At 47.7% G+C, this 14,124-nt stretch overlaps 2 protein-coding genes across 3 annotated transcripts in view; one reads left to right on the forward strand and one right to left on the reverse strand.

The window, feature by feature from the left end:
* UCHL5 (ubiquitin C-terminal hydrolase L5) overlaps positions 1–11,217 on the reverse strand; it is a 53,560-nt gene extending 42,343 nt beyond the window's left edge. The window contains exon 1 of one of the 2 annotated variants that reach the window (XM_056523687.1): positions 11,006–11,217. In XM_056523687.1, the coding sequence (XP_056379662.1) occupies positions 11,006–11,081 (76 nt within the window). In that variant the 5' untranslated portion in view covers positions 11,082–11,217. Of the gene's footprint in view, positions 1–8,830; positions 8,980–11,005 lie in introns of those variants that run through there. The other variant, XM_056523686.1, reaches the window with a different exon arrangement.
* Positions 11,218–11,359: 142 nt separating this feature from the next.
* FOXRED2 (FAD dependent oxidoreductase domain containing 2) overlaps positions 11,360–14,124 on the forward strand; it is a 31,596-nt gene continuing 28,831 nt past the window's right edge. The window contains exon 1 of the mRNA XM_056523684.1: positions 11,360–11,542. The gene's annotated coding sequence lies outside the window, so the exon portion shown is untranslated. The remainder of the gene's footprint in view (positions 11,543–14,124) is intronic.

Consider the following 14,124-nt stretch of genomic DNA (forward strand, 5'->3'; position numbering starts at 1 on the left):
CTCGGCGCACAGAGCCCCGCTTGTCCTCGGCGCACAGAGCCCCGCTTGTCCTCGGCGCACAGAGCCCCGCTTGTCCTCGGCGCACAGAGCCCCGCTTGTCCACCCTCACTTCCTGTATTTGGACTCCTCATGGAGACACACAGGCAATAGCTGCAGGGACAAAAATATACATATTTTTTAACCAATGTATATTACAAATATACATGTAATGGTATTATCCACATTATATAAAACTTTTGGTTGACGACAGGTACACTTTAATTCCATTCCTTCTTGGTTTATTCCAAACCTCTCATTTTTAATCCCAGCTCAGATAACTCTTTTACCAATCCAGATTAACTAGCATCCTCCCATACTTTTTCAAAAATTGTGAAAGTCGCACCAATAAGGAACCATATGTTGTCCCCTTTGCCCTCTACAGTAAGTGGCCTGTATCATACTCACCTACCCCAATATCCTGATGCTAGCTTTCCTATATATACCTCCCGGCCTCGCTCTTCACTGCCTCTTCCATTCATTTATTTATACTTTTTTATATCAGATTTGTGTGATTATATCAACATCCAACAAGACAGTAGTGATATTACAATTATGGCAACAATAAATGCCTAAACAAAGGGGGAGATTTATAAAACCTGTGCATAGGAAAAGTTGACTAGTTGTCCATAGCAACCAATCAGATCACTTCTTAAATTTTTCAGAAATGAAAGAAATGATCTGATTGGTTGCTATGGGCAACCTTTTCTATTGATTAAGTTCTGATAAATATCCCCAAAAGATTAGCTGTATGATTTACTTGAGATACAATAAGACAATAATCCTCTCATATTGTTCAGAGCAGTGTTTCCCAACAGGGGTGCCTCCAGGTGTTGCAAAACTACAACTCCCAGCATGCCCAGACAGCCAAAGGCTGTCTGGGCATGCTGGGAGTTGTAGTTTTGCAACACCTGGAGGCACCCTGGTTGGGAAACACTGGTTTAGAGAATAACCTAGTGGTTGGAAAGGAATAATTAAAGGACATCTGCAGCGTGCTTAACACTTATCCCCTATCCATAGGATAGGGGATAAGTGTTTGATCGCGGGGGGTCCGAACGCTGGGACCCCCTGTGATCTCCTGTACGGGGCTGCGGCTGTCCCGTACAGGGGGCGGGCTGGCCGCAGCATGACGTTACAGCCGGCACGCCTCCTCCATACATCTCTATGGGAGAGGCAGCGTTCGTGCCTTCCCATCTCCCCCATAGAACTGTATGGGGACGGGGAGGAAACGAGGCGTCAACGTCGACCTCTAGGTCAACGCCACGCGCCTTAGCGCTCACCATGAGCGCTAATGGCGGCGCCTCGTTAGGGAGATCGAGGGGGGTCCCAGCGGTCGGACCCCCCGCAATCAAACACTTATCCCCTATCCTGTGGATGGGGATAAGTGTCATTCCGCTGCAGTTGTCCTTTAATACAGCGAACACTGATCATAGTGTACAACAAGTGGAGAGCATTAGAGATGAGCAAACTTACAGTAAATTTGATTCGTCACAAACTTCTCGGCTCGGCAGTTGATTTGATTTATCCTGCGTAAATTAGTTCAGCCTTCAGGTGCTCCGGTGGGCTGGAAAAGGTGGATACATTATCTCCTAGGACTGTATCCACCTTTTCCAGCCCAGCGGAGCACCGGAAAGCTGAACTAATTTATGCAGGGAAAGTCATCAACTGCCGAGCCGAGAAGTTCGAGACGAATCGAATTTACTGTAAATTCGCTCATCTCTACAGAGCATCTGTCAGGTGGCAGTGGAAACATAGGGAGGTATTTATCCATTTTGCCTGTTGACCGTTTCTTTTTACCCTTCTTTTTTTCACTTTGGTTTTCGTGGACATGCACCAAATTTATCATTTGGTGCAAGTTGTTAGTAATTTTGGCTCAAATGTTGAAATCAGCCGTTCACAGCGCCTTTTACACAGAACTTACCGCCACAGAGGACGCGTATTTTACCCTGTAGAGCAGCCATTTTGGGGTCCCTCCTGCAGTATATCAGCAGGCGACATGAGGTATTTTCTTTTGTGGGGTTTATAGCCACCATGTGAAATGGATTTTATTTTCAACTTGAGTAGTTAATTTTTTTATTTTTTGGTTACTTTAGTGCAGTGGTCTTCAACCTGCGCAGATGTTGCAAAACTACAATTCCCAGCATGCCCGGACAGCCGTTGGCTGTCCGGGCATGCTGGGAGTTGTAGTTTTGCAACATCTGGAGGTCCGCAGGTTGGAGACCACTGCTTTAGTACTTACCTTTCCTGAACCTGTGCGGCCATGTCCAATGCTGGCTAAACGGAGGGTGAAGGTCCCACAGGATAGTATTGAGAAGCCCTTTTTAATGTATTTTGACGCCTTTACATTTTCTGACATTGCTAAGTGAGTTTTCCAAGTGCAAAATTTCTTGGTGGTGATTTGCGCCCCAAAAAACGGGATTTGCGCTAAAAATTGCGATCTTTGGCGCAAATGATGAATTACTGACTAAAGTTGAAATCACATACAGGACCGTGTGATTTTGAGAAAGTTGTAAAAATGACAGTGGAGAAGATGCGCCAAACTTTGGCGCAAAAAGACACTGCGCAAGTATTGCACCAAAGTTACGTAAAAAAAACACATAAATCCTTTGATAAATACCCCCCATAGTCCATAATAGGTGTGGAGTCTGGTAAAAGAACACATATGGCCCAAAACAGGTCACAAAATGACACTGTCCAATCCATAAAAAAAAAAAAAAAAAATTATTATATATATATATATCTATCTATCTATCTTTTTGGGTGGCAGCACTTCCGAAAAAATGGATATGGTGCAAGCAGTCTAGGGGCCCTGGTCTTGGGTCCAATTCATACAAAACATAAAGGATGACCGCAGTACTCAGAGTGCTGCGGTCATCATAATATATTATATATACCGTATATACTCGAGTATAGGCCGAGTTTTTCAGCACGATTTTTCGTGCTGAAAACACCCCCCTCGGCTTATACTCGAGTGAACTCCCCCACCCGCAGTGGTCTTCAACCTGCGGACCTCCAGAGGTTTCAAAACTACAACTCCCAGCAAGCCCGGGCAGCCATCGGCTGTCCGGGCTTGCTGGGAGTTGTAGTTTTGAAACCTCCGGAGGTCCGCAGGTTGAAGACCACTGCGGCCTTCAACATCATCCAGCCCCCTCTCACCCCCTTTAGTTCTGAGTACTCACCTCCGCTCGGCGCTGGTCCGGTCCTGCAGGGCTGTCCGGTGAGGAGGTGGTCCGGTGAGGAGGTGGTCCGGGCTGCTATCTTCACCGGGGAGGCCTCTTCTAAGCGCTTCGGGCCCGGCCTCAGAATAGTCACGTTGCCTTGACAACGACGCAGATACGTCGCTGTCAAGGCAACGGCTCTATTCCGGGCCGGAAGCGCGGAGAAGAGGCGCCCCCGGTGAAGATAGCAGCCCGGACCACCTCCTCACCGGACCACCTCCTTACCGGACAGCCCTGCAGGACCGGACCAGCGCCGAGCGGAGGTGAGTACTCAGAACTAAAGGGGGTGAGAGGGGGCTGGATGATGTTGAAGGCCGCAGTGGTTTTCAACCTGCGGACCTCCGGAGGTTTCAAAACTACAACTCCCAGCAAGCCCGGACAGCCGATGGCTGCCCGGGCTTGCTGGGAGTTGTAGTTTTGAAACCTCTGGAGGTCCGCATGTTGAAGGCCGCAGTGGTCTTCAACCTGCGGACCTCCGGAGGTTTCAAAACTACAACTCCCAGCAAGCCCGGACAGCCGATGGCTGCCCGGGCTTGCTGGGAGTTGTAGTTTTGAAACCTCTGGAGGTCCGCATGTTGAAGGCCGCAGTGGTCTTCAACCTGCGGACCTCCGGAGGTTTCAAAACTACAACTCCCAGCAAGCCCGGACAGCCGATGATGAAGGGGGGGGGGGGGGGTGTGGGGATGATGAAGGGGGGTGGGGATGATGAAGGGGGGGGGGGTGTGGGATGATTACAAGGGGATGATGAAGGGGGGATGTGTGGGATGATAAGGGGATGTGTGGGATGATGACAAGGGGATGATGAAGGGGGGATGTGTGGGATGATAAGGGGATGATGAAGGGGGGATGTGTGGGATGATGACAAGGGGATGATGAAGGGGGGATGTGTGGGATGATGACAAGGGGATGATGAAGGGGGGATGTGTGGGATAAGGGGATGTGTGGGATGATAAGGGGATGATGAAGGGGGGATGTGTGGGATGATGACAAGGGGATGATGAAGGGGGGATGTGTGGGATGATAAGGGGATGTGTGGGATGATGACAAGGGGATGATGAAGGGGGGATGTGTGGGATGATGACAAGGGGATGATGATGAGGATGTTAATGACGGGTCTGGATGATGACAGGGGGGGATGAGGTATTTCCCACCCTAGGCTTATACTCGAGTCAATAACTTTTCCTGGGATTTTGGGTTGAAATTAGGGGTCTCGGCTTATACTCGGGTCGGCTTATACTCGAGTATATACGGTATATATATATATATATATATATATATATATATATATATATATATATATATATATATATATATATTATATATATATATATATATATTTAAAATGCAGTATGAACCTAGTTATATTAAACATCTGCATGGGGTTTCTACAAATCTATAGAAAGCCAGGGGTATCAAGCCAACAACCCCAAATCAAACTTAAGGGGGACTTTACATTTAAGGTAGCATTTGGTGGTGTTTGGTTTAAAGCCGATGACAGTGCGCAAAATGGAGGGATTCACAGTAGAAGTATGACAGGAGTTTTCCCGCCAATTTTGCTGTTGCTCTCTGGGCAGATGTACTCAAGGTAGCAACAGTTTATCATTGGTCAAAGCTGGAGCATCATGTGATCTAGCAACAAGGGAAGATCTTTCCTCATACCCAGTAACAGGTCGGTCATTGGGCCTTGTTATTACCATGTGACCCAGGAACAAGGGAAGATCTTTCCTCATACCCAGTAACAGGTCGGTCATTGGGCCTTGTTATTACCATGTGACCCAGGAACAAGGGAAGATCTTTCCTCATACCCAGTAACAGGTCGGTTATTGGCCCTCCGTATTACCATGTGACCCCATTGTCAAGTGTACCTGTCGTCAACAGAAACTTTTTATATAATGTAGATAATACAATTATATGTATATTTGTAAGGCTGGGTTCACATCACGTTTTTCCCAATACGGGGCCGCATACGGCTGGGGGGGGGGGGGGGGGGGGAGCTAAAACCTTGCGCTCCCGTATTCCTGCCCGTATGTAATTCATTTCAACGAGCCGACCGGAGTGAAACGCCGAGTCCGGTCGGCTCATTTTTGCCCCGTATGCGGTTTTCCCACCGCACCTAAAATCGTTGCCTACCACGATTTTTGGTCCGGTGGAAAACTGCATACGGGGCAAAAATGAGCCGACCGGACTCGGCGTTTCACTCCGGTCGGCTCGTTGAAATGAATTACATATGGGTAGGATACGGCAGGCTCATTGAAATGAATTACATTTGGGCAGGGATACGGCAGGGATACGGGAGCGCAAGGTTTTAGCTCCCCCAGCCGTATGCAGTCCTGTATTTGGAAAAACGTGATGTGAACCCAGCCTAATATAAATTGCTTAAAAATGTGTATATTTATGGGTGAAAAAGTGCTGTCCCTGCAGCTATTGCCTGTGTGTCTCTATGAGGAGTCCAAATACAGGAAGTGAGGGCGGGACAAGCAGGGCTCTGTGCAGGCTCCTGGCTTGTCAATCATGTCACAGACCCTCACTGCACAGAACCCCACTTGTCCACCCTCACTTCCTGTTTTTGGACTCCTCATAGAGACAGGCAATAGCTGAAGGGACAAAAATATAAATATTTTTTAACCAATGTATATTACAAATATACATATAATGGTGTCTAAATTATATAAAGTTTTTGTTCATGTCCAAAGTTCAACTCCTGCCTTTTCTATAGATATTGGGGGAGATTTATTAAAACCTGTCCAGAGGAAAAGTTGCTGAGTTGCCCATAGCAACCAATCAGATCGCTTCTTTCATTTTTCAGAGGCCTTCTCAAAAATGAAAGAAGCGATCTGATTGGTTGCTATTAGAGATGAGCGAACTTACAGTAAATTCGATTCGTCACAAACTTCTCGGCTCGGCAGTTGATGACTTATCCTGCATAAATGAGTTCAGCTTTCAGGTGCTCCGATGGGCTGGAAAAGGTGGATACATTCCTAGGAAAGAGTCTCCTAGGACTGTATCCACCTTTTCCAGCCCATCGGAGCACCGGAAAGCTGAACTTATTTATCCAGGATAAGTCAGCAACTGCCAAGAAGTTTGTGACGAATCGAATTTACTGTAAGTTCGCTCATCTGTAGTTGCTATAGGCAACTCGGCAAATTTTCCTCTGGACAGGTTTTAATAAATGTTCCCCATAGTATGGAGAGATGTAGTACACACTAGGTGGTACAGTTGCTGCGGCACCCATACGACGCCCCGCGAGTCCCATGCACAAAGCTTATTTCTAATTTATAGGACTTGAGTGTTGTATGGGCACCTCCACAACCCGACAGCCCTGTCGTCTTCTTTCTCCCCCCCAATCTAAAGAACAAGAGGAGATGAACTTTAAAAAGGTACAGTCCGAATTGCCGATCAGGCAGCTGGCTTGGATAAAACCACATTTTACCGCAGTGTTGTGACACAAGTTGACAACACCCCTGAGGAAGTCACCTTGGTGTGACGGAACGCGTGGGGTCCGGTGGTCCTGTCTTGCACTTTTATACCTGGCTGCTCCTCTGTCTGCGGTTTGCTACCTCATCATCTATATTCATATGTATTTATATTTTGTACACTTACCTTGCATTTTTATATCTCATGCTAATTTATTATACCTTATTATGGTTCTGAGTGTCCCTTAAGCAATTTATGCTTCCCGCATTGTGCACTTTGTAGAAGCAGTTTTGTTGTTATTTTGACTATTCTTGCAGGACGGGACTTGGGTGAGGGGGTTCATGGCCCCTCCCCGTGTTGTACTGTGTCCCATTTTATGGGTCTTTTAAATGTTTTTAGATGTCTGTCTACATTAGAGTGTGATGTAATTAAATGTAACCTTTTGTACAATAAAGATTATTGTTAAATACCTTGGGTGTGCACTGTTATACAGTGTTTCTCTTTTCTTGCTTTGTGACACAAGTAGCGCCACATGTGAACCCAGCCTAAAGGAGCACTTAAACAGTTTACCGCCACCTGCGTGTATTTGCTGCAAATCCACAAGCACCCGAATCTCTTCAGCTTTGAATTGATTATGCCAAGAATAAAAGATCTTCTCTAAACACAGGATGGGGGGGTAAGTATCTGATCGGCAGGTGTCCAACCCAGTGGCTCAAATGTTCGGAAGAAAGCAGGTGAAATGTCCCAAGATCAGATGGATGGCAGCGCGCACGCTAAGGCACTCTAGGGCTGGGCGGTATGGCCAAATATGTGTATCGCGGTATTTTTGCAACTTATGGCGGTTCCACGGTATATAACGGTATCCCACCCCCAATTATTAGCCCAGCGCTGCGCTGTCCCCATCGGGGTACTACTCACGTCACCCGCAAACAATGCTATCCTTGTCCTCCTGTTTGTTGCGGCCACCGGCACTGACACACTATACTGTATCCCTATGCCCGGGCTGCAAAAGGTAGACAAAAATAAACTTTAACGCATGTTCCTACATCGGCCTTACGCTCTTCCTGGGGACATGAACGTCGGACAGCTGTCAGCCTATCACCGGCCGCCGCGATGTTCCGCCTCGGCCGGTGATAGGCTGACGGCTCTCCCACGTTCCATTCCCTAGGAAGGTGGTCTGGACCGTCGGGGGAAGGTGAGGTAAAGTTTATTTTGTTTACCTTTTGCAGCCCGGGCAAAGGGATACAGTATAGAGCAGTGGTCTACAACCTGCGGACCTCCAGATGTTGCAAAACTACAACTCCCAGCATGCCCGGACAGCCAACGGCTGTCCGGGCATGCTGGGAGTTGTAGTTTTGCAACATCTGGAGGTTGAAGACCACTGGTATAGAGTTTCAGCGCCGGCGGCGGCAACAAACAGGAGGAGGAAGAGGGCAGCGCTTGTGGGTGATGTGAGTATTTACCCCGATGGGGACAGAGCAGCGCTGGGCTAATAATTAATTTGGGGGGGCAGAACAGCGCTCGCGGGTCACATATGATTAGTTCCCCGATGGGTACAGCGCAGCACTGGGCTGATAATTCATTCCCAAGGGGGAAGGGGCCAAACCGGTATTGCGATATGGGTTAAAATTCATATAGTGCAGCACAAAAATTTCGGTATGAACCGGTATACCGCCCAGCCCTAAGCCCCGCCTCCAGTCATTCTGTATGTGACTTCTGAACACTGGAGCCACAATGTTTGGACATTCAATAGAACAACTCTGTGCCCCAACATATGCGCTGCGGATTTATTCACTCCGGGGATAAACGATCTCCATTCATGTGATCAGTGGGGGTCCCTGCGGTCGGAGCCCCATTGATCATGTACTTATCTTCAATTCTGTGGATAAGGGGTAACTTTTAGGCTAGGGCTACATGGCAAGTCATATACATGAGCTTATAATGCATACTGTACTGTATCTTCACAGCAGAATCCATTTCACATTTACTTTGCGGGTTCACACTGCGTTTTTGTCACCATTTCTCTGATTCCATCAGGGCTTGAGAAATCCTAGGTGCCAGGTCACCACGGCGACTAAGAATTTTGTGTGGCGTCCAGGTTTTTGTCAGCCCCTTTTAATAATGACTGACCATCTTTTAAGAAAACAAACTGATTTACTTACCTCTGACTCCATTCCTGCACTGATCCCCCGTTCTGCCTGAGGTCGGCGCTCTGGTGTTACAGGAGCAACGGCCTCGGCGTGACGCTCCATACTGAGGAGTAGGTAGCTTCACGACTTGGCTGCGGCAGTCACATGACACCGGAGACATCAGATGCTGAACACCAGAGACAGAACAGGGAATCAGAACGAGGAGGCAGAGGTAAGTAACAGTCTTCTATTTGTTTTTCTTATAAGATGTGAGAACAGATCAACAGGAGATGAGGGGACAGTAATGACTGACACACAAGGGGGAGATGAGGGGACAGTAGTGACTGACACACAGGGGGGGAGATGAGGGGACAGTAGTGACTGACACACAGGGCGGAGATGAGGGGACAGTAATGACTGACACACAGGGGGGAGATTGAAGGGACAGTAATGACTGACACACAGGGGGGAGATGAGGGGACAGTAGTGACTGACACACAGGGGGGGAGATGAGGGGACAGTAGTGACTGACACACAGGGGGGGGAGAGATGAGGGGACAGTAGTGACTGACACACGGGGGGAGAGATGAGGGGACAGTAGTGACTGACACACAGGGGGGGGAGGGGAGATGAGGGCCCCAGTAGTGACTGACACACAGGGGGGGGGGAGATGAGGGCCCAGTAGTGACTGACACACAGGGGGGGAGATGAGGGGACAGTAGTGACTGACACATGGGGGGAGATGAGGGGACAGTAGTGACAGACACACGGGGGGGGGAGATGAGGGGACAGTAGTGACTGACACACAGGGGGGGGAGATGAGGGGACAGTAGTGACTGACACACAGGGGGGGGGAGATGAGGGGGACAGTAGTGACTGACACACAGGGGGGGGGGGAGATGAGGGGACAGTAGTGACTGACACACAGGGGGAGATAAGGGGACAGTAATGACTGAACACACAGGGGGGAGATGATGGGACAGTAGTGACTGACACACAGGGGGAGATAAGGGGACAGTAATGACTGACACACAGGGGGGAGATGAGGGGACAGTAGTGACTGACACACAGGGGGGGAGATGAGGGGACAGTAGTGACTGACACACGGGGGGGGAGATGAGGGGACAGTAGTGACTGACACACGGGGGGGGGGGAGATGAGGGGACAGTAGTGACTGACACACGGGGGGGGAGATGAGGGGACAGTAGTGACTGACACATGGGGGGGATATGAGGGGACAGTGATGACTGACACATGGGGGGGATATGAGGGGACAGTGATGACTGACACAGGGGGAGATGAGGGGACAGTAATGACTGACACAGGGGGAGATGAGGGGACAGTGATGACTGACACACAGGGGGGGGGGGAGATGAGGGGACAGTTAGTGACTGACACACCGGGGGAGATGAGGGGACAGTGATGACTGACACACAGGGGGGAGATGAGGGGACAGTAATGACTGACACAGGGGGGAGATGAGGGACAGTAATGACTGATCATATGAGGTCCTAGATCCATTAATTCCATCAATCCCTGCATTACAGTCTGGTTTATTTTGCTGTATGCAACAACATGGTGAACCGCGCTATTATGTACAACTAAAAAAGGAGGGGATACATTATAAGCTAAAAAATAAACAAAACACCAAGTCAATGGGAAACAAATTATGCTGTATGAGATAAGGCTCTTTGGGCATGCTGGGAGTTGTAGTTTTGCACCTGCCATAGTCGCCCTGGTTGGGAAACTCACGTAATATGGAAATAAATAACGCAGAGTAACCCTATAACCAAAATCTATGTGATTTCTATGCATTTTCTTGCAAATCGCATTGGATTTTTCTGCATGGTGTGAACGCAGCCCAAACACATTCACAGCTGTCAGCTTGGTGCAAAACAGCATCAAATCTGCAGCATCCGACCGCACAGTGTGAATAGTGGCCTAAAATAAACCGCTAAATGGAAACGATTTACAGAGATGAGATATCGGCAACATATACTGTCACATCGAGCAGTATAATTAACCCCTAAAACCCTGTATAGGATTAGTCCCCCCTTGGAGAACATACTATGTATCTATATACGGGCAGAAGGACATACCCCCCTCTCCTAAAAGGCACACAATCCCCCAGTGATATGTCCCGACAAATTATCGCACATATCGCGATATCTGCTTCCTCCATTGATCTCGCCGGTGAATGTTACGCACCGAATCCTTTGATGAGCTCGGTGAACACCCCGGGGTCGCTCTCCATCAGGCACCATTCTCCGGCGCTGCCCGCCATCTCTTCCTGAGCCGCTTCAAGACATGCACAACTCCCCTGACCATGTGTACTACTGAGTCACTCAATCACAGGCTGCGGCCACTAGAGGCCGCACCGCCCCAGCGACTTCCTGTCTCCACCACGACGGAGCCCAGCCTGTCGTCACTGCGCATGCGCGGCTCCATGCGGATCGTCCCGTTGACTGTTTGTGGGACGTTCGGTGACGTTCTCTGTTCTAACGCTCTGCGTGTGTGTCTCCGGGTCAGGAGGCGGCCATGATACTGGAGCCCAAGCTCATCCTTAGGATTCTATCGGGAGGACGTAATGCAATTAGCTTCTACAGATTAGTATATATTCGACAAATTGGAATGTTTACATTAGAAGGAAATAATTCTTAATCTTCCATCAGGACTCATTAATGGCTCGGGATTTCTTTTAGGGATTGCCTCTAGATTTCTATTATTCTAGTTCCGGGGCAAAGGGTAATTTTATTTATTTATTAATTTTTTTCCCTTTTTTTTTTTTTTTACATTAAGAAAGTCATGTGACTAGTTAGTCACGTGGTTACCCTTGCAATTTTGAAAGGACTGATATAGAGCAGAGGTTAGTGGGGGCTGCAGACTGATCTGCATGATTTTTCTATACTATAGCTCTTAGTTTTCTAACCAGGGTGCCTCCAGCTGTTGCAAAACTACAACTCCCAGCATGGCCGGACAGCCGTTGGCTGTCCGGCCATGCTGGGAGTTGTAGTTTTGCAATATTGAGGCGCCCTGATTGGGAAACACTGTTTTAAGGCTTTGCTCACATAAGATGTGATCAGTAGAGATTGATTTTATTGTATGGCGGTGTTCACACCAGCGATATTTTACATGCAGACAATCCCACATATACGGCATGCAGCGCTTACATTAGTCATACTGTCTGACGTAAATGGCGCCAGTATAGGATGGTACAGACTGTAATATTGTCATGACCCCATTATATGCCATCTTTCTCTGGGTCGCGTTCACACTACAGTTCGCACAAATTACGTGCAGAATTCACGATTGGCTTCAATGGGAATTTCGCTGCACTGTTCACACTGCAGGATTTCCATGGCAAGAATTTGCAATGTGGATCTGAAATCATTCGCAGGGGGAAAAAGACCATTAGTTAATGGGACTTCGATTACAAAAAATTTTGGGCAAAATATGCACATGGATTTCCTTAGTCTTCATGAGAATTTTAGTTTTTTTTCTTGCTGTTAGATTTAAAGGGTACCTCTCATCAAAAAACTTTTGATATATTATAGATCAATGGGAAGGCAAACAAGGTGAAAGCCAGCTCACCCCGCCCCAGACAGTAGAGCGCGGATCCAGGTGCTGGACGGCACCAGCCGATATCAGGGAAATGAAGGAGATCAGATCCAGCTCAATGCAGGTAAAATCAGGTTTAGGAACAAGTAACGCGTTTCAAGCGCTGTAAGCGCTCTTAGTCATGACTAAGTGACTTAGTCATGACTAAGAGCGCTTACAGCGCTTGAAACGCGTTACTTGTTCCTTCCTTGTCCTATGGATTAAACCTGATTTTACCTGCATTGAGCTGGATCTGATCTCCTTCATTTCCATTATAGATTAATGTATGCAGAATAACTTTACAATTGCATGTTATTAAAAAATATGCTTCTTTCTATTTAATTTTCCACTTTGAAGAAATGACCACTAGGGGTCTCCCTACCATTCCTGGCAGCAAGCATTTCACACTCATGCTGGAGTCCTAAACACTACGAGCTGCCAGTCTCCTTTGTTCACCAAGGAGAACACTCAGAGCTGCCAGCCTGCTTTGTTCACAGCCTGTTTGGCTGTGAACAAAGCAGGCTGGCAGCTCTGAGTGTTTAGGACTCCAGCATGAGTCAGAAATGCTTGCTGACAGGACTGATCGGGAAAAATACAATAGAAAGAAGCATATTTTTCATTAACATGCTATTGGAAAGTTATTCAACATTCATTAATCTAAAATATATCAAAAGTTTATTTGATGAGAGGTACCCTTCAAAGGAATACTGTAGTGCAAAATAACTTATAGATAAGTTATAGATAAGTTATAGATCGCGGAGGGTCTGACCGCTGGGACTCCCCGCAATCTCCTGTACGGGGCCCCAGCAGTCTGCATGAAGGGAGTGACATTTATGGGGGAGCATGTCGGCCGCCGTGTCATGCTGGGAACGGACACACTCCCTTCCTGCTGACTGCGGGGGCCCCGTAAAGGAGATCACTTGGGTCCCAGCGGCTGGACCCCCCCCCCCCGCGATCTATAACTTATCCCCTATCCGAATTGCATAGGGGGGGATGACGACATTTTTTGCACTACAGTATCCCTTTAAATGGGTACTCTCATATAAAAAAAAAAAAATACATTTTTATTAAATAGATTAAGTAAAAAGAAAAATGTTTGTAATATATATATATATTTTTTTTTAAATCATGTTATACATCTTTTTTTACATTTGAAAACCTGGCCACTAGGTGTCACCCTATATGGCTCAGGATTACTTCTCGCCCCCCCCCCCCGATGTTGATCACGTTCGGACCAACGCTGTCCGGGCTGCGTGAAACAGCAGGGTCCAGAATGCGCGTCCACATGAATGAGGAGAAAAATATTTAAATTTTGCGCACCGTGCACGCACGAGTGCTGTGCTCGCTCTCTGCCTGTTTCCTATACAGACAGAGAGCGAGCACAGCACTCGTGTGCGCGCAGCACGCAAAATTTAAGTATCCCTGCCCCCCCTGCATCTCCCTCTCCTCATTCATTGCAGCGCACGAGCTGCAGGAGAGAGAGGAGATGGGCGGAAGCAAGCCCCAGCCAGGCTTCAGATGACATCGTGCCTGCCGGGGCCGCCCACTTCCTGCCCTCACAAGAGAGCTCAACTCTGAGCTACCGAAGCTGATCTAAAAAAGGTATTTTTATGGGGATTTTGATAAAAATAAATACAGGGATAGATGGGGAGGGGGATCAGGGAAATTTAAGTTAGTGATAGCTACTCTTTAAATTTGTTGGGGTTATCCCAATCTTACAAGTTGTACCC

This window comes from Hyla sarda, chromosome 6 (genome assembly GCF_029499605.1).
Source record: "Hyla sarda isolate aHylSar1 chromosome 6, aHylSar1.hap1, whole genome shotgun sequence".
Lineage (NCBI taxonomy): Eukaryota > Metazoa > Chordata > Amphibia > Anura > Hylidae > Hyla > Hyla sarda.